Consider the following 25,835-nt stretch of genomic DNA (forward strand, 5'->3'; position numbering starts at 1 on the left):
CCCACTCTGGGGCCAGCCAGAGGTGGCATTTGCCGGTTCTCTGAACTAGTCAAAATTTCCGCTACCAGTTCTCCAGAACCTGTCAGAACCTGATGGATTTCACCCCTGATCAGTGCCTATATTTACCTGTGGAACTATCAACTGTACAGACTTTTTGAAGACTTGACAGTTGGTGCCATTCCTGAATCTAGCAATAGCAATAGCAGTTAGATTTATATACCGCTTCATAGGGCTTTCAGCCCTCTCTAAGTGGTTTACAGAGTCAGCATATCGCCCTCACAGTCTGGGTCCTCATTTCACCGATCTCGGAAGGAGGGAAGGCTGAGTCAACCTTGAGCCGGTAAGATTAGAACCGCTGAACTGCAGATAACAGTCAGCTGAAGTTGCCTCCAGTACTGCACCCTAACCACTGCGCCACCTGGGCTCCTAAATTACAGGACACTCCAAAAGTGAGGGCCACCACTGAGAAAAGTGTCTCATTGGGCTCATCCACTCACTCTTGATTTCTTACAGGATAGGGAGTCACGACACACATTTTCTCAATGATCACATAGGGTAAAAAGGCTATCCTTCAGGTACCTAGGTGCTGAACGGTCTGAATTTAACTAATAAGGAAACTGGATGCAATACAAGAATAAGAGATACACTTTCTTGTAAGAAAGAAGGTCATAAATGTAATAAATAAAAATAAACCTAGGAATTAAAGAATGATAAGGATATCAAGCTATCCAGCTTTTTCTTGTAGTAAACTTGGATTTTGGGATTGGTAATGTAGAGTAATAGTTATTTTGAGGGAGGCAATGCCTCTTACCCTTTGAGTGGCTATTTTTTTGGCTCAAAATATTATATGTACAATTAAGGAAGCTCTTGTATAAGCAATGTTGAGCTGGACGGACCAAAAGTTTGATTTCATAGAAGTCAGCAATTTCAGTGACTTCATTTAATTATCAAGCTAGGTTTAATGCTCTTCCTAGGATGTATAAAGCCCTGAACAACTTGGGACCAGGGTCTTTTTCTATTTATACATCATATTACTTGCTGAGATTATCAGAAGTCTTGCTGTATGTGCCAAGAACCGCAGTGTGCCATCTTGCAGTTGTTCACTTTCTCAGTGGTGGTGTGAAGGCTCTGTTAATTGCAAGAAGGTTTCAGCTTTACTTGTGAGAATTGCCTAGATAGGAGGCCTGGAGTGCAGAGAATGTAGTCATGCAACCATCTCCAAAGATGGAACAAAGGGCAACAAGAAAAAGAAATCCAATTTAGAATAGAATAAATTAAGAGAGTTGGAAGGGACCTTGGAGGTCTTCTAGTCCAACCCTCTGCTTAGGCAGGAAACCCTATACCGTTTCAGACAAATGGCTATCCAACATCTTCTTAAAAACTTCCAGTGTTGGGGCATTCACAACTTCTGGAGGCAAGTTGTTCCACTGATTAATTGTTCTAACTGTCAGGAAATTTCTCCTCAGTTCTAAGTTGCTTCTCTCCTTGATTAGTTTCCACCCATTGCTTATTATTCTACCCTCAGGTGCCTTGGAGAATAGTTTGACTCCCTCTTTTTTGTGGCAACCCCTGAGATATTGGAACACTGCTATCAGGTCTCCCATAGTCCTTCTTTCTCTTAAACTAGACATACCCAGTTCCTGCAACTGTTCTTCATATGTTTTAGTCTCCAGTCCCCTAATCATCTTTGTTGCTCTTCTCTGCACTCTTTCTAGAGTCTCCACATCTTTTCTACATCGTGGTGACCAAAACTGGATGCAGTATTTCAAGTATGGTCTTACCAAGGCATTATAAAGTGGTATTAACACTTCATGTGATCTTGATTCAATCTTGAATTTATGCATCCTACAACTGTGTTGGCTTTTTTGGCAGCTGCTGCACACTGCTTTCTCTTCATAATGGGCAATATTTTTAAAGGATGCAAAGGTTCTGGGATGGGACTGCATATATATTTTGCAATATCTCTTCCACCTTTCCAGAGATTCTTGATGAAATGATATGCCTGTTGTGTCCTACATACAATAAACAAATATTCCCTACCTAAGTACCGTAGCCCTTGTCTCTGGAACAATTTTGACACTCTGCAATGCTCACCCCTGAAATTCATGGGTCAACTATCATTCTAGGCACCTGTTAAATCTGTATTTCTTCACATGTTTTCTCTACTAATGTGGGTGATTTTTCTTTCTTTCTGCTTTTCTTCTTTCCTATCTTTTTTCCTTTTTATTGAATTTGTCTTTAATATGAGAGAAGAGGAGAGAGAGAGAGAGAGAGAGAGAGAGAGAGAGAGAGAGAGAGAGAGAGAGAGAGAGAGAGAGAGAGGGAGGGAGGGAGGTTGTATTTCATACAATTTCCAGTTTCTGTTTTCCTCCTGCAATGAGTTGATCACATAAATGCCAAATGTTGGCCTACACATCATGTAAAAAATGTAAACATACTCACTGTAATCCAAACTGACAGTGTGGCTAACTATATTTATTCTTGGATTTTAATTAAACCCTGCAGTGGTTGAATCTTTAAATATGATTTGCACATGCTCATTCTATATTCTCACAGAAACAGCTTCTCCATCACTTCAATTAACGCTATCTGCTTCACTTGCATGCTGTACAACTAATTCTTCCATCGCAACAAGCAATATGGCATTAAACGAGATGGTGCCCTATCTAAATATTTTCAGACTATATGAATGACCTTGAGTCTAGAAATAGGCATCACCTTGATTTTTTATTTAGGAATTAAAGGCTTCTTTGTCAAACATAACTTTCCATATATTAAACTAGCTTCTAAATTCTGTACAAACTGAAGTCTTTAGCCTACATACAAAGGCAGCCTCATAAAGATTACAGTATTTCAATCTGGAACATATAAGTATATACTGTATATATCCTGTCATTGGTGCCTGCTAAGCAACTCTCATGTATTTTCTTTACATTCAGAACTATATCAAGCTTGTAGAAAGTCAGTGCCTACTCCTTCTAGAAGAATGAAATATTTTGGGAAATACTAAAAAAGGCAGAATATTACTGTCTTTTTCGGACTATAAGCTGCACCGGTGTATAAGACGCACCGAGATTTCAAACAGGTAAGTAAGAAAAAAAGTTTTTGCCTTCCCTGAGCCCCCAGCAACACTATAAAGGCTTCAGCAGGGCTGGTGCAAGACAAAAATGCCCCCATTTCAGCACTGCTGAAGCCTGCAGACTGCTGCTGGGTGCTCAGGGAAGTCTAAAAAGCCTCCATTTTTGTGAAAAACAGCCCATTTTTCACCCATTTTCCGCAAAAACAGGGGCATTTTTGCCTTACTCCAGCCCTGCTGAAGCCTGCCGAGGGCTGCTGGGGGCTGAGGGAAGGCAAAAAAGCCTCTGTTTTTGCAACAAAAAAAGGCCCATTTTTTGCAAAAATGGGATGCAGGAGCTTAGGGAAGCAAAAAATGGCTGTATTCGATGTATAAGATGCACCAACATTTCCACACTCTTTTTTTGGGGGGGGGAGAGGTGTGTCTTATACTCCGAAAAATACGGTATATTTTCCCAAAGGGAGAAATGGAGAAACATTTTTTTTGAGGCAGAAGCAGCCCCTCGCACTCAAGATCCAAAACAGAACGAAAGCCATTAAGCCACAATAGGAATTGCACAACACCGTTTCAGAACACAAGCCCCTTCATTGCATCGTCCCAGAGCTGTCCAAACTTCACCTGGGAGCTCAGAAAAACAATAAACCAGAGGTAAACCAGATTAGCTCAGAGAAGGATCTAGGATTCGCATTTCCTTTTTTGCCTATAGAGCCAATTATGACCCCTACATAACCGCTACATGACCCAATAGAAATCTGACAACAGCCAATAGAATACCTGTTCTTGCACAGGAACAGGAACCTCAAATGCAAAGCTCAAAGAAGGTATAAGACCTACCCCCCACTCTCAAATCCATTTTGGCAGCTGTTCAGGACCCCAAACCCGTGTGGTTCTGCTTCATCAATAAACCATAATTTCAATCAGCCTCCATGTTTCCAGTGTCCTTCTCCCATTTCTTCCCACAAGCTAGTGCAACTCTTCTAATAAATGCATCATACTAATTAAAAACAGCCATTTTCGGTTACATAAATTCTTTGGTGAAGTATTTGGCAAAAATCTTTTCAGGGCCCCATATCTCCATGCCTATTGCCCCCTTTTGCTGTTGCTTTTAGATCTCACAGATTGGGCCTCCTCCGAATTCCATCTGCCAGCCAGTGCCGGCTGGCAACTACAAGGAGGAGAGCCTTTTCAGTAGTAGCTCCGACCCTTTGGAACGATCTCCCCGTGGAGATTCGTACTCTCACCACCGTCCAGGCCTTCCGCATAGCCCTTAAGACCTGGCTAGCCCGTCAGGCCTGGGGACAAAGATAATTGCCCCTCCCGAATGATGAATGAATGTTGCTCACTATTTTATTTTATGTTTGTCTACGTTATTGTTTGTATTTCCCTCCCCTGATTTTATGTAAACCGCCCTGAGTCCCCTCAGGGAAAAGGGCGGCCTATAAATGTTAATAAACCTAAACCTAAACCTAAACCTTTTCTTCCTTTAGGCTGACCAGAATAACTTCTGCAGGAGAAGACAAGCTAGATGAAAATCATCACCTGCTCTCCACACTTTTCTCATTCTTGGCTACTGCTCTGGAAAGCATTAAAAAGAAAAAAGTGGAATATTGATGTAGCAGCAGGTTCAAAAAGACCACGGACTGATATTGAGTCTTGATGGAACTAGATTGTTAATATATTTAGATGAGATTGGATTAGATTAGATTAAATTACAGGTAGTCCTCAATTTACGATCACAATTGAGCCCTAAATTTCTGTTGTTAAGTGAGACATTTATTAATTGAGTTTTGCCCCATTTTCTGACCTTTCTTGCCTCAGTTGTTAAGTGAGTCACTGCAGTTGATAAATTAGTAACCCAGTTGTTAAGTGAATCTGGTTTCCCCATTAACGTTGCTTGTTAGAAGGTTGTAAAAGGTGATCAAATGACCTTGGGACACAGCAACGGTCATCTGTATGAACCGGTTCTCAAACTTCTGACTTTTGATCACATGATCATGGGAATGCTGCAAAGGTCATAACTGTGAAAAATGTTCACTTTTTTCAGTGCTCTTGTAACTTTGAACAGTCACTAAATGAAGTGTTGTAAATCAAGGACTACCTGTACCTATTTCTGAGTTTGATCCTGGGATTTTATTCAATGCTATGGCTGGGTTTGCATAGCATAGTCAATAAGACAACAACAGGAATGTGTTAGGTAAAGGTAAAGATTCCCCTCGCACATATGTGCTAGTTTTTCCCAACTCTAGGGGGTGGTGTTTAACTCTGTTCCAAAGCCGAAGAGCCAGTGCTGTCTGAAGACGTCTCTGTGGTCATGTGGCCTGCATGATTAAATGCCAAAGGCGCACGGAACCCTTCTACCTTCCCACCAAAGGTGGTTCCTATTTTTCTACTTGCATTTTTACATGCTTTCGAACTGCTAGGTTGGCAGAAGCTGGGACAAGTAATGGGAGCTCACTCCGTTACACGGTGCTAGGGATTCGGATTGCCGAACTGCTGACCTTTCTGATCCACAAGCTCAGCGCCTTAGCCACTGAGCCACCGCATCCCTCCAGGATTCTGTTATGTGTTATGAAAAACCCAACCATTGCTTTAGCATGTTTTATGAACCAGACCATCACACCATGATCTAAAAGGATCTATTACCACTTGAAAAAATTCTGCTGCTAAGGGCTATATACTTTTCTCCACCAAGTTTGTGTGCAATTTTCTGTAAATGAATTCTTCAGGGAAAGAAAGTTTTCCAATGTCTAATCAAGGGCAGAACTTGCATGGATCATAGCACTATAAATGCTCCTTGGGATGAATTTGCTTGGGAATAAACTGACATGTTCCACACCAAGGAGATTAAAAGTCACCATAGATAGGATTTTAAAATGAAAGACTGGTATTCAATGTTCCCTCTAATTTTTTTTCCGTGTGTGCGGAAAAGTATAGTGTTCGGGCAGCACATTTTCATGCCTGAGCACCTGAATTTTTTTTTAGCCATAATTGCCATCAGAGCAGATGTTGGGAGGGGGGCAAGAAGGAAAAGGGTCCCCTCCCTCTCCCTCAGACCCCCAGGAAGGAAGGGAGGGGAGTGGGAGGGAAAGGAAAGAAAATGGGAAACAAGAAAAGGAAAGGAAAAAGGAAAGGAAATAGAAAAGAAGGAAAGGAAAAAGGAAAGGAAATGGGAAAGAAGGAAAGGGAAAAGGAAAGGAAAAGAGAAAGGAAATAGAAAAGAAGGAAAGGAAAAAGGAAAGGAAATGGGAAAGAAGAAAGGAAAGGAAAAGAGAAAGGAAAAGAGAAAGGAAAGGAAATGGAAAAGAAGGAAAGGAAAAAGGAAAGGAAAGGAAAGGAGATGAAATAAATACATAGGCACCACAATTTCTCTGCAAGCAATGGCTGCTAAAGTAGAGGAAATGCGGCTTCCAGTTGAAGTAGAGTAAGCATCAAGATGAACTAAAACCTTACTTAGATTTCAGTCTGAAACAATTTACTAATGAATATTTGAACCTGCTTGTACAAATTTCTAGCCTGAGTTCCATCTACAGTAAATCATCTGGAATTTGAATCTTCCCCTGCCAGAAACTAGATCTGAGTTTGATGTGCTTCCCAGACCCTTTTCTGGATCCTGCTGGGAACTTCCATCTCATGGAGATCACCACTAGACCAAAACATCTTCCATTCAGCTGTCTTATGAATTGTATAACCAGAAAACCAGGGTATGCATTAAATAAATAGCAGTAGCACTTAGACTTAGATACCACTTAATAGTGCTTTGCAGCCCCCTCTAAGTGGTTTACAGAGTCAGCATATTGCCCCCAACAATCTTGGTCCTCATTTTACCCACCTCAGAAGGATGGAAGGATGACTCAACCTTGAGCTGGTCAGGATTGAACTCCTGGCAGCGGGCAGAGTCAGCCTGCAACATTGCATTCTAACCACTGCATCAAGATAGCAAGATAAATAAAACCCAATGACTTCTTAATAAATAAAATCCAACTACTGCTTGTAGACTATAGGAATGATCTCAACATAAAGTTCAAATTCATATTCACTCCTATTAGGATTTGGGGTAGCATTTCTTATGCAGTCTAATTTAGATCGCAATTTATGGAGAAATTGGAACGCTCATAAAAAAACAAATTCTCTCCCCACCATCCAAAGTGTCCTCTAGCAGTGTTCTATATATGAAGAAGGTAATTAAATAAACATTAAACTGCAGTCCTTTTTTTAAACTTATTTTTGTGTTTCTCCTAGATGGATGGTTGCTTTGAGTTAATTGAAAGTGATGAGTTTTCAGTAGAGAATGGCATGAATAAAACTTGAATAGGAGGCAATAAAAAAGACGTTTGAAGAACTATTATAGTTTCATAGGGGGTTATTAGGTTAAAAACCCAGATTTATTCTTTCCTCTTTTCATTTTTAGAGTTTCCAACATAAATTATTCCCAATGCACATTTTGAAATATTTGCCAAGATTTGAGCAGACATCAGGATTTGATTGTTGCACAATCTTAGTTTTCCTTTAAATATAGGAAAATAGATAATCCACTCACTATTTTCTTTTTGAATGTACATCAGAAGACCTGTAGCAAATAAAAGGGTAATAAACTGTAATTGAATTTATGTGGTTGCCTACTGTACATTGCCCTCTTCAACCTTCCTAGATATATTAGACAACAGTAGTTTTGCTTATTGATGATATTAGGAAACTATAACAACTCATTGGGACAGCTGGGTCTATGATTAGATTTCTGTTCAATCTGATTTAGCATTGGGACCAGATTTTACAGCCAAAGGTGGCAGTGGTAGTGGAATGATATCCAGAATGGGTAGGTTTTTCATTTTCATTCATTCATTCATTCATTCATTCATTCATTCATTCATTCATTCATCTTATGCCTGGAGGCAACCCTAAATGGCTCACAATCATTAAAAGCCAATAAAAACATTAAAATATACAAACAATAAGTAAACATGAAATGAGTTTAAAATTGAGAAAGATGGGGATGAAGAGAGCACAATGCACACCTCCACATATAGGGTCACACATGACTCTTAGCTATACATCCTAGTTAACTAACCACAATGATTGAATTCCCACAGCAAATGAAGTTGTAGTCAAACAAATAATTATTACAACTTAGTCTAACTCTAAAATTGTTCCATCAGTCAATTCAGCGGTCTCACTTACACGAGCACAAATTACCCAGCTCAAACTATCCTATTTAGAACATGATGTGAGAAGATCTAACTCCCTGGAGAAAGTTCTAACACTGGGAAAAGTAGAAAGAAAAACTGGACGACCAAAGGCAAAGTGGATGGAGTCATTTACAGCGGCAAAGAGAACTACAAGACCAGATTAGAAACAGATCGTCATGGAGAAAAGCTATGTGATTGCTAAAAATCAATAACAATTATATGACAATCAATCAATCAATCAATCAATCAATCAATGTTCCATTACAGCCTACTTTTTTGAAGCTGTTCTTATAGCCAGTAGAGCTTATAGGCTGTTAAAGATGCAAGTATCTGAGGAATGAGCCATCTCTCTCTAACACTTTACCAATGAAAGTATGACAAGCTTATAGTCTCATATTCAGTCTATCTCCAATATACATCTCCATTTGCACTGCTGAAGGTTTTTATCAGGGATTAGACAGCCATTTGTTAAGATTATCAAGCTTTAGATTTCCCCCATTAAATAGGCGGTATGATCCGAATCTGTATTTCAGTTGCGTTAGTTGCTGCTGTATTCCTTTGCTATGCAAGCTTTCTATCCGTGCTTTAAAAAGCCAACAAAATTAATGCTCTTTGGTGAAAAAAAAAATCTGCTGCAAAAATATAAATGTTCTACAATGTGTTATCAAGTTCAAAATATCCCTCAGCATCTGCGATGTGTGAAATGGCAAAGGTGTGAACAATGCATAGAACTTTTTGGTGTTCACATGGACTCATTAAGCTGTATGTGTGCACTGGTGACACAATGCAGTCACAAAGTAATCAGAAATGTAATTCCAAAAGCACCCCAAACAACTTTTCATTAAAAAAAAAATCCAGGACTGTCCCTGCTAAAATTGGAGTGCAAGCTGCAAAGGTTGAGATTGCAATATTGTCAGGAGGACACGGCATCAAATGACAAAACAATCTAGGTTTGGACTTTAGTTAAACCCATAATGGTGGAGGAAGTGTTGTATTAATGGGCCTTTTATCTGAAACATGGCACAAGATATTCTTCCTGCACATAGGTTTGTGGGGATGGAATATATGTAGTTTGGAACTTGGGGAAGTACCATTTTAATTTTTGCAGTTGTGTTGAAGGAAAAGGAGCAGATGTTCTGATAGGAACAAACTAGAGCTGAATGTAGTTTTGTAAATGGAATTAATATTCACATGCTTTGCCATGGGGAATTAAGTTCAGTATTGAACCACTATGGCCAGTTCATTCCTATAGCTGTATTTCAGATGAAGTTATCTATCATCTAAGGCAGGGGTCTCCAACCTTGGCAACTTTAAGACTTGTGGACTTCAACTCCCAGAGTTCCTCAGCCAGCTTTACTGGTCCAAAATTCATAAAGTTGCCAAGGTTGGAGACCCCTGTTCAAGAGGTTAATCAACTCTTCAGATGTAATATAAATTATACAGAGTATAATAGATAGTCTCCTCCTCCAGTTTTACATTCTCCTTACTTCGCCATCTCAATGATGCTTTCAATACACATTCTGCTTTGCTGGCTGAGGAATTCTAGGAGTTGAAGTCCACAAGTCTTAAAGTTGCCTGATCTAAGGAGTTCATAAAATGATAAAAAAAGAAGAGAGAAAGAAGAATCCCTTCCCAATCTGTGAATACAGCTAGCCCTTGATTTGACAACTGTTAACTCAGCAATTGCTGAACAAAAGGCGCTTATGACCCCTGCCAGAAGTTCTGACCTTTGCAATATTTCTGTGGTCATGTGATCAAAATTTGGGTGTTTGGTTGCACACCTACCTTAATAACTGTAGAAGCAGTTGCAACTCTTTCCCCACCCTAACATGGCCTTGTCCCTCCATTGCCTCCCCACCAATTCCAAGTGGTCTGAGCCTCCTCTGTGCCCCACTGCATCTAAGTCCATTTACTCTTCTCTTTCCCTGCAGTTGCTAACAGCACACTGGCTCCATGTGAGAGAGGATAAGATAGGATAGGATAAAATAGAATTCTTTATTGGCCAAGTGTGATTGGACACATAAGGAATTTGACTTTGGTGCATATGCTCTTAGTGTACATAAAAGAAAAGATACACTTGTCATGAATCATAAGGTACAACACTTAATGATAGCCATAGGGTACAAATAAGCTATCAAATCATACCAGGAAACAATCAATATAAATTGTAAGGATACAAGCAACAAAGTTACAGTCATAAGTGGGAGGAGATGGGTGATATGAATGATGAGAGGATTAATAGTAATAGTAATGCAGATTTAGTAAATAGTTTGACAGAACTGGAACTCTGCTGGATGACTTCCTTGTTCCTGAATAGCTTTGAGAAAGACTGTTTCTCTAGGCTTGAGGAAAATTGCCTTCAGTGGCTTCCTGGGCAGGAAAGAACATAGGCAATCTTCTTCAAGGCTACCTTCTCACTTGATGAACAAAACTTCCAACCAAAATTCTGGATTCAGTTGTGGTCATTAGTTACCAGTAGCATAAACTGGATTGCTGAATAGAGTGTCTTCGTTCTTCTTGTACTATAAATCTGATTGGTTAATTTTGATAGGTTAATTTTGGACTGCAAGTCCTATCATCTGTCATTACACAGCCCAGGCTTATTACAGTTAATAGATCATCAGGATGACCATGCACAGTGTCCTTCTGGATTATTGTGCGATATATAGTATATGCCTCCATAATGCTAAACTGGGCTTCTTTTCATTTTGCAGTGAAAAGGTATCCAAGGATAGCATGTACAGTAACAAATGCTAGCATGCAGGAAGAATATACAACGATGTTCCTCTTTCATAAATTGATTCCATGAACTGTACAGTTCAGTAAATTGCAAAAGCAATGGCATTATACTGCTTCATAGTGATTTACAGCATATCCTGAGAAGTTTACAGAATCAGCATATTGCTCCCCCAACAATCTGGGTCCTCATTTTACTGATTTCAGAAAGATGGAAAGTTGAGTCAATCTTTTGCTAGTCAGAATTGAACTTCTGGTTGTGGGTAGAATTTGCCTGCAATTCTGCATTCTAACCATTGCGCCACCACGGCTTGGTGGTGAAAGGAAATACTTCTGTTAGAAAAAGGGGGTTGACTGGCAGAAGTGATCTAGGCAACAGAAGGAAAAGAACAATTTAGCAAAACATCTGGTTGGTAGGACTCTACCTTCCTGGGCAGCAGGAAAAGTTCCCTATTATATCTCTCCTTCACCCTTTAGGTAAAGGTTCCCCTTGCACATATGTGCTAGTTGTTCCCAACTCTGGGGGGCGGTGATCATTTCCATTTCAAAGCCGAAAAGCCAGCGCTGTCTGAAGATGTCTTCTTGGTCATGTGGCCGGCATGACTAAACGCCGAAGGCACATGGACCACTGTTACCTTCCCACCAAAGGTGGTTCCTATTTTTCTACTTGCATTTTTACATGCTTTTGAACTGCTAAGTTGGCAGAAGCTGGAACAAGTAATGGGAGCTCACTCCGTTACACTGCGCTAGAGATTCGAACTGCTGAACTGCTAACCTTTCTGATCGACAAGCTCTGCGTCCTAACCACTGAGCCATCAAGTCCCTCCTTCGACCTACACTGAGAAACAATTAAACTTTTCATTCAGAGAATACTGTTCATAAACTCTTCTTTTTTTGCTAGCAAGTGTTCAGGCTTACCTTCAGCTGTGGCCAGCTACACACCTGCTCCGCTGTGAGTTTTTCTTTCCTGTAATCTTTTCCTTGGGGGCATGAACTACAAAAAGTTTCATGGATCCTGCAAATGGAAAAAAGCAATGGGTGGGCTGATACAGACCTTAGCTGTCAAGGCTGCCATAAACCCTATTTTGCATGTTGATTTTAAATTCTCAACTCCTTTCACAAGGCTTTATAAAGCCCACTCCCCCCCACTTAAGAAAACATCAAACTAAAACAGCAATTACATGAATATTTAACATATTAAAATTCACCACATTACCTAACAATTTGAAGCCATCAAAACTCAATAAAGCAACAGGACTAAATCAGAGTCAACCATCCAGACATTCATTCATGCCCATTATGTAATTCTTTTGACAGTAAACAGTTACACACAGGACGAAAAGAAGAAGAAGAAACTGTGAACCAAAGAAATTGAAGGTATGGCTTAAGTAAAGAAAATATTTTTCAAACCCCTACCTTCGCCTTCTAGTTGTGTTTGTGTGTACGTGCCATGTAATGCTTTGCCTCATTGTGTTTCTTTTCTGTATTTCATCTGATCTTTCTCATTAGGCTAGTTTGGTCTCAATGGTATTCAGTGAGCCTTCCTGGTTTGCTACCCTCAGTGCATCTTTTTCACTGTTCTTCAGATATTCTTCCAATGCCCTTTTTTCTTCTTTTAACTGGTTGGGATACTTGCAACATTCCACACCTATTATGTTCCTTGGTAAATAGAAACTGTCAGCATCACTGGCTGGATGAAGGGTATGATTCATTGCCATTAATTTTCTGGCCAAACTATCTAGGGTTTCCAATCCACTACTATATTATGATCCTCTGATAGGACCTGTCCAGTATGACTGAACCTTGGCATAGCGCTCATCCTGAAGCACACAGGTCCTCCATCACATCAAGGTAGTGCCTCACTGGGGATCTATTGTTTAATAACTGTATAGTCATCCAGGGATGCAGTGGCTAAGACTTAAGCTTGTTGATCAGAAAGGTCAGCAGTTCAGTGGTTCGAATCCCTAGCCCAGCATAACGGAGTGAGCTCCTGTTACTTGTCCCAGCTTCTGCCAACCTAGCAGTTCGAAAGCATGTAAAAAATGCAAGTAGAAAAATAGGAATCACCTTTGGTGGGAAGCAGTGGTGGGTTTCTAATTTTTTTCCTACTGGTTCGCTTCTGTATATGCTCGCACGCTCGTGGCAGTTGTGTGCATGTGCAGAAGCGTCGAGGCGGATGGGCAGAGCCTCCCGCTGCCGTTACTACCAATTCACCCAATCTGGGCTGAACCAGGAGCAACCCACCTTCAGTGTTTAATCATGCCGACTTCATGACTACAGATATGTCTTCAGACAGAGCTGGCTCTTTGGCTTTGAAACAGAGATGAGCACCACCACCCTCGAGTTGGGAATGACTAGCATATATGTGCGAGGGGAACCTTTACCTATAGTCATCCAAATATTTATACTAGATTTGGCCTTTTTATCCAATTACACAGTCTTTTCTAAGGAACTGGAATAGGCAGGTTTCATGGTGTTAAAGAAATCATTGCAGGATGTAAGTTGTTTCCAGTAAAGCTGCCTTTTGCAATTGACTGGTGATGATTTTATCTATGCTACTAGTGTTAATAAAGGGAAGTTCCAGATACTTTGGGGATTGCATCCAAGACGCCTATCACTATTGGTATTATTTTTATGTCCTATTTGCAGATCTTTGCATTTTGTGATTTCCCACCCCCCAAGTGATTTCTCTTCCATTCTGTTGTCTCCACATACTGCCATGTCCACTATACAAACATTTTTGTCTGTCTTATTGACAATTGTTAAGTCTGGGGTGTTATGTGGCAAAGTGCTTGTCCCAAAGCACTTCATTTTTTTTATTACTCTGTATATTTTGTATTCCCACCAATCCTTCTTTATAGGCAAGTGGTATTTCTTGTAGCTATTCCAATGCACTATTGTTATTACTTTGTCATGCTGTTGCTTGTAACCAGTGTGTGTGATCTTCTTACAACCGCTAACTAGGTAGGCCACTTCGGCTTCTTTGTGGAGATGACCTCTACTGTCTTCTAAATGCTATCTTTGTGTGCATTTGTTCTTGAGGTTTGGTCTTGTGCAACCACAGTTAGACCCTCTGTCTCTTTCTTCAACTTTCCTGCTCTTAACCATTGCCAGGACTTGTTATCTGCTTGCCTTCTATTAATGTGTTTGTGTCTACTGGCTATGTAGTACTTTGCCTTGTGATGCTTAACCGAAGTACTTATTGGATTCATGTGGCCATTTTTATATATGTCTGCTTAATGCTCCTTTTGAAAGAGCTCTACCCCTTTTTTTAAAAAAGGAAGGTTTTCTCCCTCTCTATTACCCCACCCGATAACATTAATTCTGGATGGGATAGGTTGTTGATACACATACACACACACGCACACATGCACAAAAATAAATAAGTTCTGCTAGCTGTGTGCTGCTGGTTCTGTCACTAATGAAGAATACTTTTTATGCTGCTTCTGCTAATAAGAGCATTGGTATACTGTTTTTATTAATGTGTAGCAACTAAATTTTGACTACTGCTACAACATTTTGCGTAATCCATTGATTACCTTCAGATCTAGAGAAGTGTGTTCCCTTCCTGGGGCACACATTCAAGATGTAATAGAAAAGCTCAAAGATTATTTAAGCCCTTTGACAAATATCTACACCTCCACCTGGGAACAAATAACATAAATGGTCACAGATTCAAAGATGCTGCAAGATACTATAAAGAACAAGCCAGGAGGTTGAAAGAGCTGGGAGAATAATTAGTGTTTTATTCACTTCTTTCTAGTGAAGGATCTGGGAAAAGCAGGAAGAATATCAAAAGCAAACAACTGATTGCAAAGATTGTTCTTACAAGTACTATTTTGATTCTGTAACAACCTTAACTTTAGCAAAGAATTTAATGAAGTCTCTTTTAAGATCCATGCAAAGAGGATCAGATAATGTGAGCTGGATTATTCTACCACTAAATATACAGAATTGGTTTAACAAACATACCCAGTGAGTGTTTATCAAGGACTCTGCATCAAGATAAAAGGAAGTGGCAAGTGACATACTGTGGGACTCCATTTTAGCACTTATAATGTTCACCTTATTTATCAGCCACTTGGATAAAGTGTTACAAAAACTGGCTATTAATTTATCAAACCTCTTAAACAACAATATCAAGAGTTAGAATGCTCTTGAACAGTAGTGGGTTTTGACTCCCGTTGCAACCGGTACGCTGCAACGGGAGCCGGGCGTGCACCACGGGAACACACGTTGCGCACCCACCACCTGCGATGCTTCAGCTGCTCGGCAGAGCATCGCGTGGGCACCTTACGCTGTGCATGCATGCGCAGATGGCCCGTTTCCTTCAAATACAGGTAAGGAATGAGGGTAGGCGGGCACTCCAAAGCACCATTCCCCTATTATCATATATGGTGGACCTGCCAAAAGGTTAAGGCATTCTGGATAAAAATATGGTGGATTATGCAAAATATCTTTAAAAGAAGGATAAAGTTTACTCCTCAGTTATTCTTACTAGGTATATGTACTGACTTTACAGTGGTAGAGACTAACTTGATTCTGCATCTAATAACGGCAGCAAGACTGTTGGTGGCGCAATACTGGAAGAAGGAAGACGTGCCTACAACTCAAGAATGGACATTGAAAGTTACAAATTTAGCCGAGATGGCTAAAATATTGGCATATCTTAAAGATCACTCAAATGAGAGATATAAACGAGACTGGAAAAAATGGATTGACTATATACAAAATAAATACGGGACCAAGAAATTCCAGCTAGCCTATGCTTAAGATCAGAAATGATTTAAATTGTTTAAAGATAGTTCAGCAAGAAGCAGCTAAGGTCAATGTAGAATGTCATTAATTTCTTTATTTCTTTTTTCTCAATAGATTTTAGACTGTGTTTGTTAAAAATCCATACCGTGTACGGGTTCTGGGAAGTCGGGGGGAAGGAGGAGGGGGTTGGGGGGGAGGGGGGAGGGAGGGGTATAGATTAGGCTAGACAAGAATTTGGTGGTAAACTAGAATTATTTTGACACACAAAAATTGTACTTCGATGTCTTACGGATTGAGGAATGATGAAATTTTTGTGTTAAAAGAAAAAGAAATAAAACTTTTGAACCAAAGCACCATTCCCGTACGGTGGCTGCTGCTTCCGGCAGGCACCAGTGTGTGCGTACCGGGACGTACTGCCTGCAACCCATCACTGATCTTGAACACTTAAAAGAATGGGCAAAGGCCAACAACAGGGATTTCAGAAGGACAAATACAAGTACCATCTTGTATTTAATTAGTAGGACTAATTAAAAGCATGAAATGAAGGAGACCAATGTGGGATAACAGCACATTTGTGAAAAGGATCTAAGTGTCTTGGTGAAACATGACGAAGTACAACCAATACCTGAAGCAAGACATGAAAAGTACCAAATCCTCTGAACTCAAATAAGTTTCTCTCACAGTTTGCTCAAGCATTTACTGACGCTAACTCATGAATATTTCAAAACATATTCAAAAAATATTTTCTCTTTTATATTTTTAGAAGGGAAAATAGGAAGTAAACAGTAACCAGAAAAGCTGGTTCTTGCAAACCTCCACTTTATTAACTGAATAATTTCATTGCAACCATAAAACTCAACACATGCCATCAAATTAACATATTTTGGGCCACGTGTTCTCTCAGTTTTAGGAAGAAGGCAATGGTGAATACTTTGTAAGTAGTACGCAAGAACATTGCTTGGAAAACTTAATAGATTTGTATATATTGTCACCAAGCATCCAAATTAATTCAAAGACAAATAGGCTCCCAATAAAATAAGAAACTCTGCTTTCATACTTTTAAGAAACAGTGTCTTCTAATATCACTGTTTTTCTCTGTAATAAGCCTGTCCTGACTTCATTTGATGAATTTCCATCAAGTGCTTTTTTGTTTTTGATAGACTTAATTCTGAACTCAGAAAAATTTGCCAAGGTCCTAATTTACTGGATCAGTCTACTTGTTATAAAGCTCTTTGCTGACACCATAACAGAGGTAGGGTGCTCCCGGATCGGCCCGGATCAGGCAGTGGTTGGAGGCTCTGCCCACCCGCCCGGACGCTTCTGTGCATGGTCAGAAGCATTGTGTGCGGGCACGCACGAGCGAACCGGTAGTAAAAAAATGGAAGCCCACCACTGCATCATAACCCTAACAGTGACGTGCAGTGAGGGATACCGTTGGTGAGGCAAGAGCGCAGTAGTGGCGAGAAGCAATGTCCCCGCCGCTGTGTCCGACAGGTGTCTCTCGTTTATGATGGACATAAACGCGAGATGCCTGTTGGACACAGCGGCAGGGGTGTTGCTTCTTGCCGCTGCCGCGCTCTGCCGCCTCGCCCCCTGCCTCCTCCGTCCCCGCTGACATTCTTGGGAGCAGGTCGGGTGGCTGGCTGGCTGGGAGGAGAAGAGCGGTGAGTCTTTGTGCCAGCTGGCCGGCCAGGCAGGGAGCAGGTCGGGTGGGGGTGAGTGGCTGGCTGGCTGGGAGAAGAGCGGTGAGTCCCTCCCCAGCCAGCCACAAGGGCTCACTGCTCTTCTCCTCCTCCTCCTCCTCCTCCTCCTCCTCCTCCTCCCTGCTCGGTGCTGGGCTGGCTGCAGAAGAAATGGCGGCTGGTGAAAGAAAAACCTCTCCAGAATCACCCTTGCACTTGTGCAGTCGCTCAAGTGCAAGACATGATTCGCTGCTCCCAGATCAGGAGGCGGGAGAATCAGTGCCTCTTTTGCATATTAAATCTTTTGCTTTTTAACTCCGCCTTAAAAGGCGAAAAATTCCTTAAGCAAAAGAGGCCCCGAGTTCTCTGGCCTCCTCCTAGTTAACACTGAGAGCAGACACCAAGCCACTGTGACTTGAAATCTGGTAGCAACTATCCTGGCTTTAATTCATTAAAAAAAATATTTAAAACTCTTTCCTTTCTCTCAGGAGACTGGGGAGGCTCCGCCTCCCTTGCCTCTAGTGCAGTGATGGGCAACCTTTTTGGCGTGGTGTGTCAAAAATCGGCAAAAAATCGAGCATAACTCGCGTTGTGTGTCACTTCGACAAAAACATAATTTTGCGCAATTTATAGTTTAAACTACAAAAATGTATAATTGCAATATATAATTGTATTTAATAAACCAAAAACAAATTATTTAACATACCTGCTTAGTAACTTCTTTCATCCTCACTTTTTTCCAAGAGCTGGGAATGATTAGTTTCAAAATGTCTATTTATATTCCACGTTCTGCTTACTACCGTTTCAGTACATAGAACGCAAAATGATCTGCCATTTTTTTCTATAATGCCATACATTTCGCTCCATGTCTCTTGAAAGGGTCGGCCACTGCCACTACCACTCCCTTTACTTAACCTTTGTTTTTTATTTTTTTGGTGCTCCATCAGTGGGCCAGTGACAGCAGATAGAATTATAGATAGCCAATTAGGGGTTAACTAGCCTAACAAGCTAACACAACCTCCCCCTCACTTATCTCAGTTATTGTGGGCAATTACAAGTCCATGGCACCCCAATAGTTGCTGCTAATGGCGCTCACAGTTCCCGTTGGCACTCCGCTGTTCCCTGCTGTGGTGCGGTCGTAACCGACAGTCCCAGGAGTAGACTCTCTGTGCCGGCCTGACTGGAGAGAGGCACGCACTGTTCCCGCGCTCCTCTCCTGCGGGTCCTCCCTCGCCGCGCTGATGACGTGTGCGCGCACGGCATGCACGCCTTACCAGCAGCCCCTGCACTCAGAAAGGGGCGGCGGCGATACAGTAAGTGAGTGTGGGCAGGGGAGATCACACGTCCCGCCCCCCCCGTTCCTCCAGCACAGATTCTTTCATCCTCGGCGGCCGTGCAGGAGCCGAGGATGAATCGCATGAAATCCTGTGCGTGTCACCCCAAATGGCTACGCGTGTCAGCACTGACACGCGTGTCATAGGTTCGCCATCACTGCTCTAGTGACTGCACGTCCCTGAACCCTAAAGTATATCACAGATTAATTCAAGCTGGGTGAATCCTCTGCCTGAGAACTAAACTTGTGTGCTAACTAGTATATGGCTTCAAATTGAGCTCCCTGCTTTCATCAATAGAACCTTTAAGAATGTAAATAACGCTTGGATGGTTAATGGATTAGTTCTTCACAGCTAACTATGAAAGGCAATTATAGCTCCAAAAATTCAAGCAACTTACACCATGCAAGAAGTATGATAGATGTATTTGCCTACCTCCTCACTCCCTCGGGATGTAGCCAAAATATCAATATTGTGTGTTTTCAGCACTTGAAGGTCAAAATTAATGACTAGTCTTGCAATGGTTTAAGGGATTGATTTCACACTTTGAAAGCCCACCTCAAAAGAAACCACAAAAGACCAAACATTTCACACACATAGTCCTCTAGTAATATCATTCCTAATTGGCTGCAATTTTTGCAACCCCTTGGCTAACCAGAAAAGCAAAGCATGATTCCAGCTCCTACTGTGAGAACAAGAGTTTCTTATTTCTCATTAAACCATATAACTTTACACATTGATGACTCAAATCACTAACCTGGGGCAAAACTGCTTTGACTTTAAATATGTCCTTAACATCTCTGACTTCCCCATTTTTAAAAAAACCCTAGGACAAAAACTGGTCATCCAATTTAGATTAGAATATTAATGTCAGCTTCTTGCGCCCACAACGGCTCTGATCTGGATTGGCCTTCTTTACTTATAGCAAAACTCAGACTATGTGAAATAAAATTAAAGATCAACTTACCGAAGTATTTCTCCTTTGGTGAGAAATGTCAACACCTGCAGGAAATGACAAAGATGTCATACTACAAAATGAGCCATCCTTATTTCTGTTTCCAGTGTGATGGGATAGAAGGATAGAGATAACTTATCTGCTTCTTTTAAAACACACACAGACAGAAAAAACAAATGTAAATGCAACCATACATTTGGCCTATCAAGTCAGCGTTGGCACAAATCGTCTGGTTTTCAACATAGGAATACATAAAATAAATGTGAGAAGCCTCCCTTTGCCTTTATTTGTGATATCCTAAGAAAGTTAAAATAATGTTTTTATAAAATGTGTGGAATTTATCAGAGAGGTAAGAGAACAGTCATGTGGCTTTAGGAGACTCTTACCTCTCGGTGTCAAGAGAAACAAAACAAGCATCCTGCTATGAAGATGCAGGGCCTGAACATGAGCTCTTGGTTCTGGATAGAGCCATCTCAACAGATTTAAGATGGATTAATAAAAAGCCTACCTATTGCAGCATCCAATTTCATTATCTGGGAATATCTGGGAAGCCCAGGAGCATAGCATTATAGCAATATTCTTCTTATCCTGTTGCTCCTCAGCTATTCATATTCAGAGTCATGTGATCTCCTTATAAAGCCCTTCATGGTATTGGACCTGGGTACTTGAGAGACCGCCTGCTGCCAATTACCTCCACTAGACCGATTAGATCCCACAGATTAGGCCTCCTCCGAATTCCATCCGCCGGCCAGTGTCGACTGGCGACCACTCGGAGGAGAGCCTGCTCTGTGGCTGCTCCGACCCTCTGGAACGAACTCCCCGTGGAGATTCGGACCCTCACCACCCTCCAGGCCTTCTGCACAGCCCTTAAAACCTGGCTGTTCCGACAGGCCTGGGGCTAAAGAGCTGTTGCCCCCGTCTTGAATGGTATGACTGTTGTGTGTTTTAAATTATGTATTGTTATGCTTTTTTTTAAAAAAAAAATTTTTTTTTTGTCTGTATTCCCCTTCCCTGGTTTGAGTTGTGAGCCGCCCTGAGTTCCCTTCAGGTGAAAAGGGCGGCATATAAATGTAATAAATTGAATTGAATTGAATTGAATTGAAAAGGAGGTATAGGATCCTCTTCAGCAGGCTGCATGAAAGATTTGTGTATCCCTAACTGAAGGAGTCACTGGAGAAGAGCCTAATGCTGGGAAAGACCGAGGCCAAAAGAAGAAGGGGATGACAGAGAATAAGATGGCTGGATGGAGTCACTGAAGCAGTGAGCCTAAATGGACTCCAGGTAATAGTAGAGGACAAAAAGGCCTGGAGGAATGTTGTCCAAGGGGTCGCGATGGGTCAGCCACCCCTTTGCAACTAACAACAACGGAAGGATGGGCAACTTGCAAACAATGGATTGCGTATGTTCTTTCATTGCCCAGTCTTTCCAGAAACTGGGCTGCTGAACTTATGGGGCAAACCAGTAAAAACAAAGATATATTTTCCTTGTGGTTGAAAATAAAGCATTTGATAAGGCCCAAAACATGATATTCTGTGACTTGTCTAGCTTGATGAATCTACTGAATCAATGGCCCTTTGACCTTCTGCTTTCCAAAACCTTGACGTGAGAAGAAAAAGGGAACATAGTTCTGGACCAACCCATTGTCCATCTCTGCCTTAATTTGTCTGGGCCTCATTTTTGTTTATTCTGGAGAAATCTTAATTCAATCAACCTATCTATATACTATAGTTGGACATACAAGGGAGGCAGCCATTTCAATCACATCATAGCTAGTTGTGGCTTCTTAACTGGTTGGATATGAAATGGGTTCTGGGTTTTTGTCAAGATGACATGATGCCACTTACCTGAATATGCTTTTGTATTCTACATCAAGGGTGCCCAACCCCTGGGCCTCAGACTGGTACCAGTCAATGGTCTGTCACGAACTGGATGGCACAAGCTAACAAAGCTTCATCTGTGCATATGCGGGATCTAAGTAGTGCATGAAACCATGCCTTCCTGGTCCATGGACGTTTTCCCCCCTGCAGAACTAGTCCTTGGTACCCAAACATTTGGAAGGTAACTGTTCTACATGCCTGCCTTTGACAAGGCATGAATAATGATGAGAACCAATGGATGCCTCTTACCTGGTATTCTTCCAACTCTCCTTTCTTCATGGAGTGACTTGTGCATTGGCCCATTCTCCTGCTTGGAATTTCAATGGCCAGAAGCCTCTTGTAGCCCTTGGCAACCAAATATACATCACTAATAAACACAGCTCCATCTCTTTCAAGTGTATGGGGGCACAATAACCTGTGACATGGGAGCACTGATGATGTTATCTAGTTTGGGTAACCAAACATCTGAAAGAAAACAACCAAGCTCAGAGAGCATCAAGGATCCCTCATTTCAACCCCAAGCTACAAATATTTTCCTTTATCAATACAATAACTTTTTCAATAGAGTTTCTTTAGATCAGGGACACAACATTGGACTTGGCCTTTGGCATCAGGCAGGTCAAATAGTCAAGATGTGAAAAAGAGGTAAGTCTTTTGTGTGGTGGGGCTTCCATTTTGATTACTTTGATCCCACTGCAGACACCCTGAGTGGAGAATGCAGGACAATGTGCTCTAAGAAGTGGAAATGTTAAGCCAAAAAAGTGGTGGAATATGAACAAAGATTACATTACATTTAAAAACAAACCTAATTGCAATTTAGAGGGATTAAGTACTGCAAAAAATGTGTCATTTTCCTATTGTTTTGCGTTAAAAATACAACCTGATGATACTTTTAGTCTCTTGAGTGTCAAGGATTTGGTGGAACCCACTTGGCTCTAGGGTTGCAGGTTAGGTTTCATCATTCTTTTTGCCTATAGCTGGATTGAATACACTCCATATTTTGGAGCCCAGCTTTGTTTTTTCAAAGTCCAGAAAGCAAAAAGTGGTATTAACATTTCATGTGATCTGGATTCCATCTCTCTGTTAATACAGTTTAGAACTGTATCGGTGTTTTTGGCAGCTGCAGCACACTGCTGGCTCATATTTAACTGATTGTCTACTGGGACTCCAGGATCACAGTTACTATTCTTGAGCCAGTTGTCTCCTGTACTACACCTGTGCATTTGGTTTTTCTTGCCTAAATGTAGAACCTTACATTTTTCACCACCGAGTTTCATTTTGTTACATAGTGCCCCGTAGTTCTTTCAAGTTGGAATTTACTTTTAGATAGATCTGACTCTGCTTAGCTTTCTAAGGTCAGCTAAGATCAGCTAAATGCTGCCATTAGAGGGATTGTGCTGTGCTTTAATAAATTAAGAATAGTGTATCTGGTGGAATTGAAATTGCTTCTCAGTTTGAGTTCAGAATGATTTTTAACTTAATTTGCATCAAACATAATTCACTTACTGAATGAATTCATTTTCTGGGTCCATATCATGCACTGAGTTATGAACTAATCAAACCTACCACCTTATTTTCTTTCATGTTTTTCTTCATTTCAGTAATTCAAGAAAAGAAAAGATGCAGAGATTTTGGATATCAGTAGTCTGTAACTAAATCCTCACCTCAGCCTTTTGTTTATATTGTGCTACTTTAAGCAAGCTATTTTTCCTACTTCATTGAATTCATTGGGTATAATTACCGTGACCTGAAAAAGGGGTAAAGCTGAAAGAGTTTCATAAGGATAGAAAATGTTTATGCTTACAACTTTGCTTTTAAAAGGAAAATTCAGGAGGAAAACTCGGAAGAACTTTACAGAACTGCATATTGTAATAAAATGTGTGAAATCTATCAGTATATGTAATTTTATTAAAAAAAGAAAATCCCATCTCCATTTTTTTTTCATATGAACATGAATGACTGCACACTAACTGGTGGCCTTTGTATGAATGAAGGACAAAAGTGTGTTTTTCTTACTGGGCATAAAAAAAAAACATATGCTCTAGAATAATGTGGAATAATGCTTCTCTAAATATTGTTACGATGTCCTGCCACCCCAGCTGGTATGGCTGTGACACAGTTGAACCATGCTGGATGTTGAAGTTCATTTAGATCTAGTGGGTCATATTCCTTGATTTCAATATGCTGTACCTTCTATAGTTATTTCTCCAATCTAATTGCAATTGGTACCCAAGCCTATCAAGTGGTTTGAATCATCACCAACTCTCTGAGATTGTGTAGGTGGTCTAATCTAAATCTATTCTGTGATGTACGAAAGAGGAGAAGAAGATAGGGAAGTCTCCACAGAATCAGCCTTCTGTTTCATTTTCTGTGTTTAATCACTTCACAGTTTTTATGGATTTATGATTTTTATTTATTTATTGGTTTTATTGTTTTGTGAGCCGCTCAGAGTTACTTAAAATGAACAGCCATGTAAATCTATTAAAATGAATGAATGAATGAATGAATGAATGAATGAATGAATGAATGAATTCCATTACTGTGAATTATGCTGAAGGCAGCGACTAACTCACAGACTGGGAAGCTCTCACCAGTTTTGTTAGTAAACCTTCTCCAGTCAATTTTTGACACCTCCAAACCTCATAACTGCTGATACCAGGTCTGTCTTCAGGGTATGGTTAAAAAAAGTCAAGATGGCTTCTGCGGCAGTGCAATTTAAGTGCTGTCCTTCACCTGGTCCGAGAACAAGAGAAAGCTCCAAGCACATTATTACAATCACCATTTGGATTTTTTAGAATCATATTCTGCAAAAAGCTCTGTTTGATATTAAGCTATGAAACAGAATTCCCAGACACCAAAACATTATTGGTAACATAATTTAATGTGAAGATCAACAAAGGGATATATAAATGTTGGACTCAATTCTTGGAACTGTTTGGTAGTTCATCTAGGTTGACCAGTGGTTAGTATAGGAAATGACCAGGCTGAGCCCAAGAATGGGGTCAAATGTATCATCTGTCTGGAGTCCCTATACACACACACCCAAAAAAGTCCTAAGACTAGTTCCCCTTGAAGTCCATTCTTATAGGGTGTCATTGTCTGTTTAACCATTAGTAGATCAGATTCTTGTGTATAGATTGCATGGAATAAACTCTCAGTGCTTTTGAATGCTATCCTGGCTCCTTGTTTCTTTTGTTTGATAGTGGGGTATTGTAGGACTGGAATTACTGGAACAATAATACCACATGCACTGATTGTACCACTTAGCATAGGTAAATATAGAAACTGTTTTTGGCTGGAGTTTTTAAAGTTTCCAAAAAGATGTTTGTTTTATAAACTATATACTTGATTGATGCCATATTGTACACTATTGTCACTTTAGCTTCAAAAGAGAGAAAGTGGTTAGAAGCAAGTTCAGAATGGGCTTAGAGTCATTGGATTTGCCACCTCCCCAATGTGCAAGAGCGGGAAGTGGGAGAATCTATTGAATCTATTTTGATTCCTATAGACTGACCATATGGACAAATGATCTGGATCTCTGTTGGTATCCAGTAATAACTCATAACTCTCCCAAGGACACAAAATCCTCTTTTGTTTCCACCTCTTCCACTTTTTTCCTTTCCATTCTATCTTTATCAATTTGTGAATGTGTAAATTGCCATGTATGATTGAATAATGCATTATTTATTTCTCTAGACTAAAAAAAACCCTCCTAATGAAAACTTTAAATTAAAAGGGCATTATATTGGAACAAATGAAGTTTTGTGAGAATTCCTGGCTTGAAGTCAGTCAGATATGCTGCAAAGGGCAAAGAATTGAAAGCAAATTTCTGCTTCTAAATATCTGAAAGTGAAGGATAATTCTATCCACTAGATGAACAGAGTTGGTCACCACAGATACCCACTCCAGATAGAAAGATAGATAGATAGATAGATAGATAGATAGATAGATAGATAGATAGATAGATAGATAGATAGATAGATAGATAGATAGATGATAGGTAGGTAGGTAGGCAGGCAGATCGATAGATACCTGTAGATGATAGATAGATAGATAGATAGATAGATAGATAGATAGATAGATAGATAGATAGATAGATAGATACAGAGATAGATACGGAGATAGATACAGAGATATAGATAGATAGATGATAGATTCATAGATAGATGATAGATTCATAGATAGATGATAGATTCAGATAGATAGATAGATAGATAGATAGATAGATAGATAGATA

The 25,835-nt window shown here is 40.4% G+C and overlaps 1 protein-coding gene across 1 annotated transcript in view; it reads right to left on the reverse strand.

The window, feature by feature from the left end:
* Positions 1-23,686, reverse strand: part of CIB4 (calcium and integrin binding family member 4) — a 48,185-nt gene extending 24,499 nt beyond the window's left edge. The window contains exons 1-3 of the mRNA XM_087719100.1: positions 21,848-23,686; positions 19,734-19,768; positions 11,914-12,010 (exon numbers count right to left, since the gene is read on the reverse strand). Coding sequence (XP_087575226.1) covers positions 11,914-12,010; positions 19,734-19,768; positions 21,848-21,901 — 186 coding nt within the window. The 5' untranslated portion in view covers positions 21,902-23,686. The remainder of the gene's footprint in view (positions 1-11,913; positions 12,011-19,733; positions 19,769-21,847) is intronic.
* Positions 23,687-25,835: the final 2,149 nt, after the last annotated feature.

Source organism: Thamnophis sirtalis, unplaced genomic scaffold, assembly GCF_051295495.1.
Source record: "Thamnophis sirtalis isolate CommonGarterSnake01/CBP01778 unplaced genomic scaffold, rThaSir2_p1.2 scaffold_6, whole genome shotgun sequence".
In the NCBI taxonomy this organism is placed as follows: domain Eukaryota; kingdom Metazoa; phylum Chordata; class Lepidosauria; order Squamata; family Natricidae; genus Thamnophis; species Thamnophis sirtalis.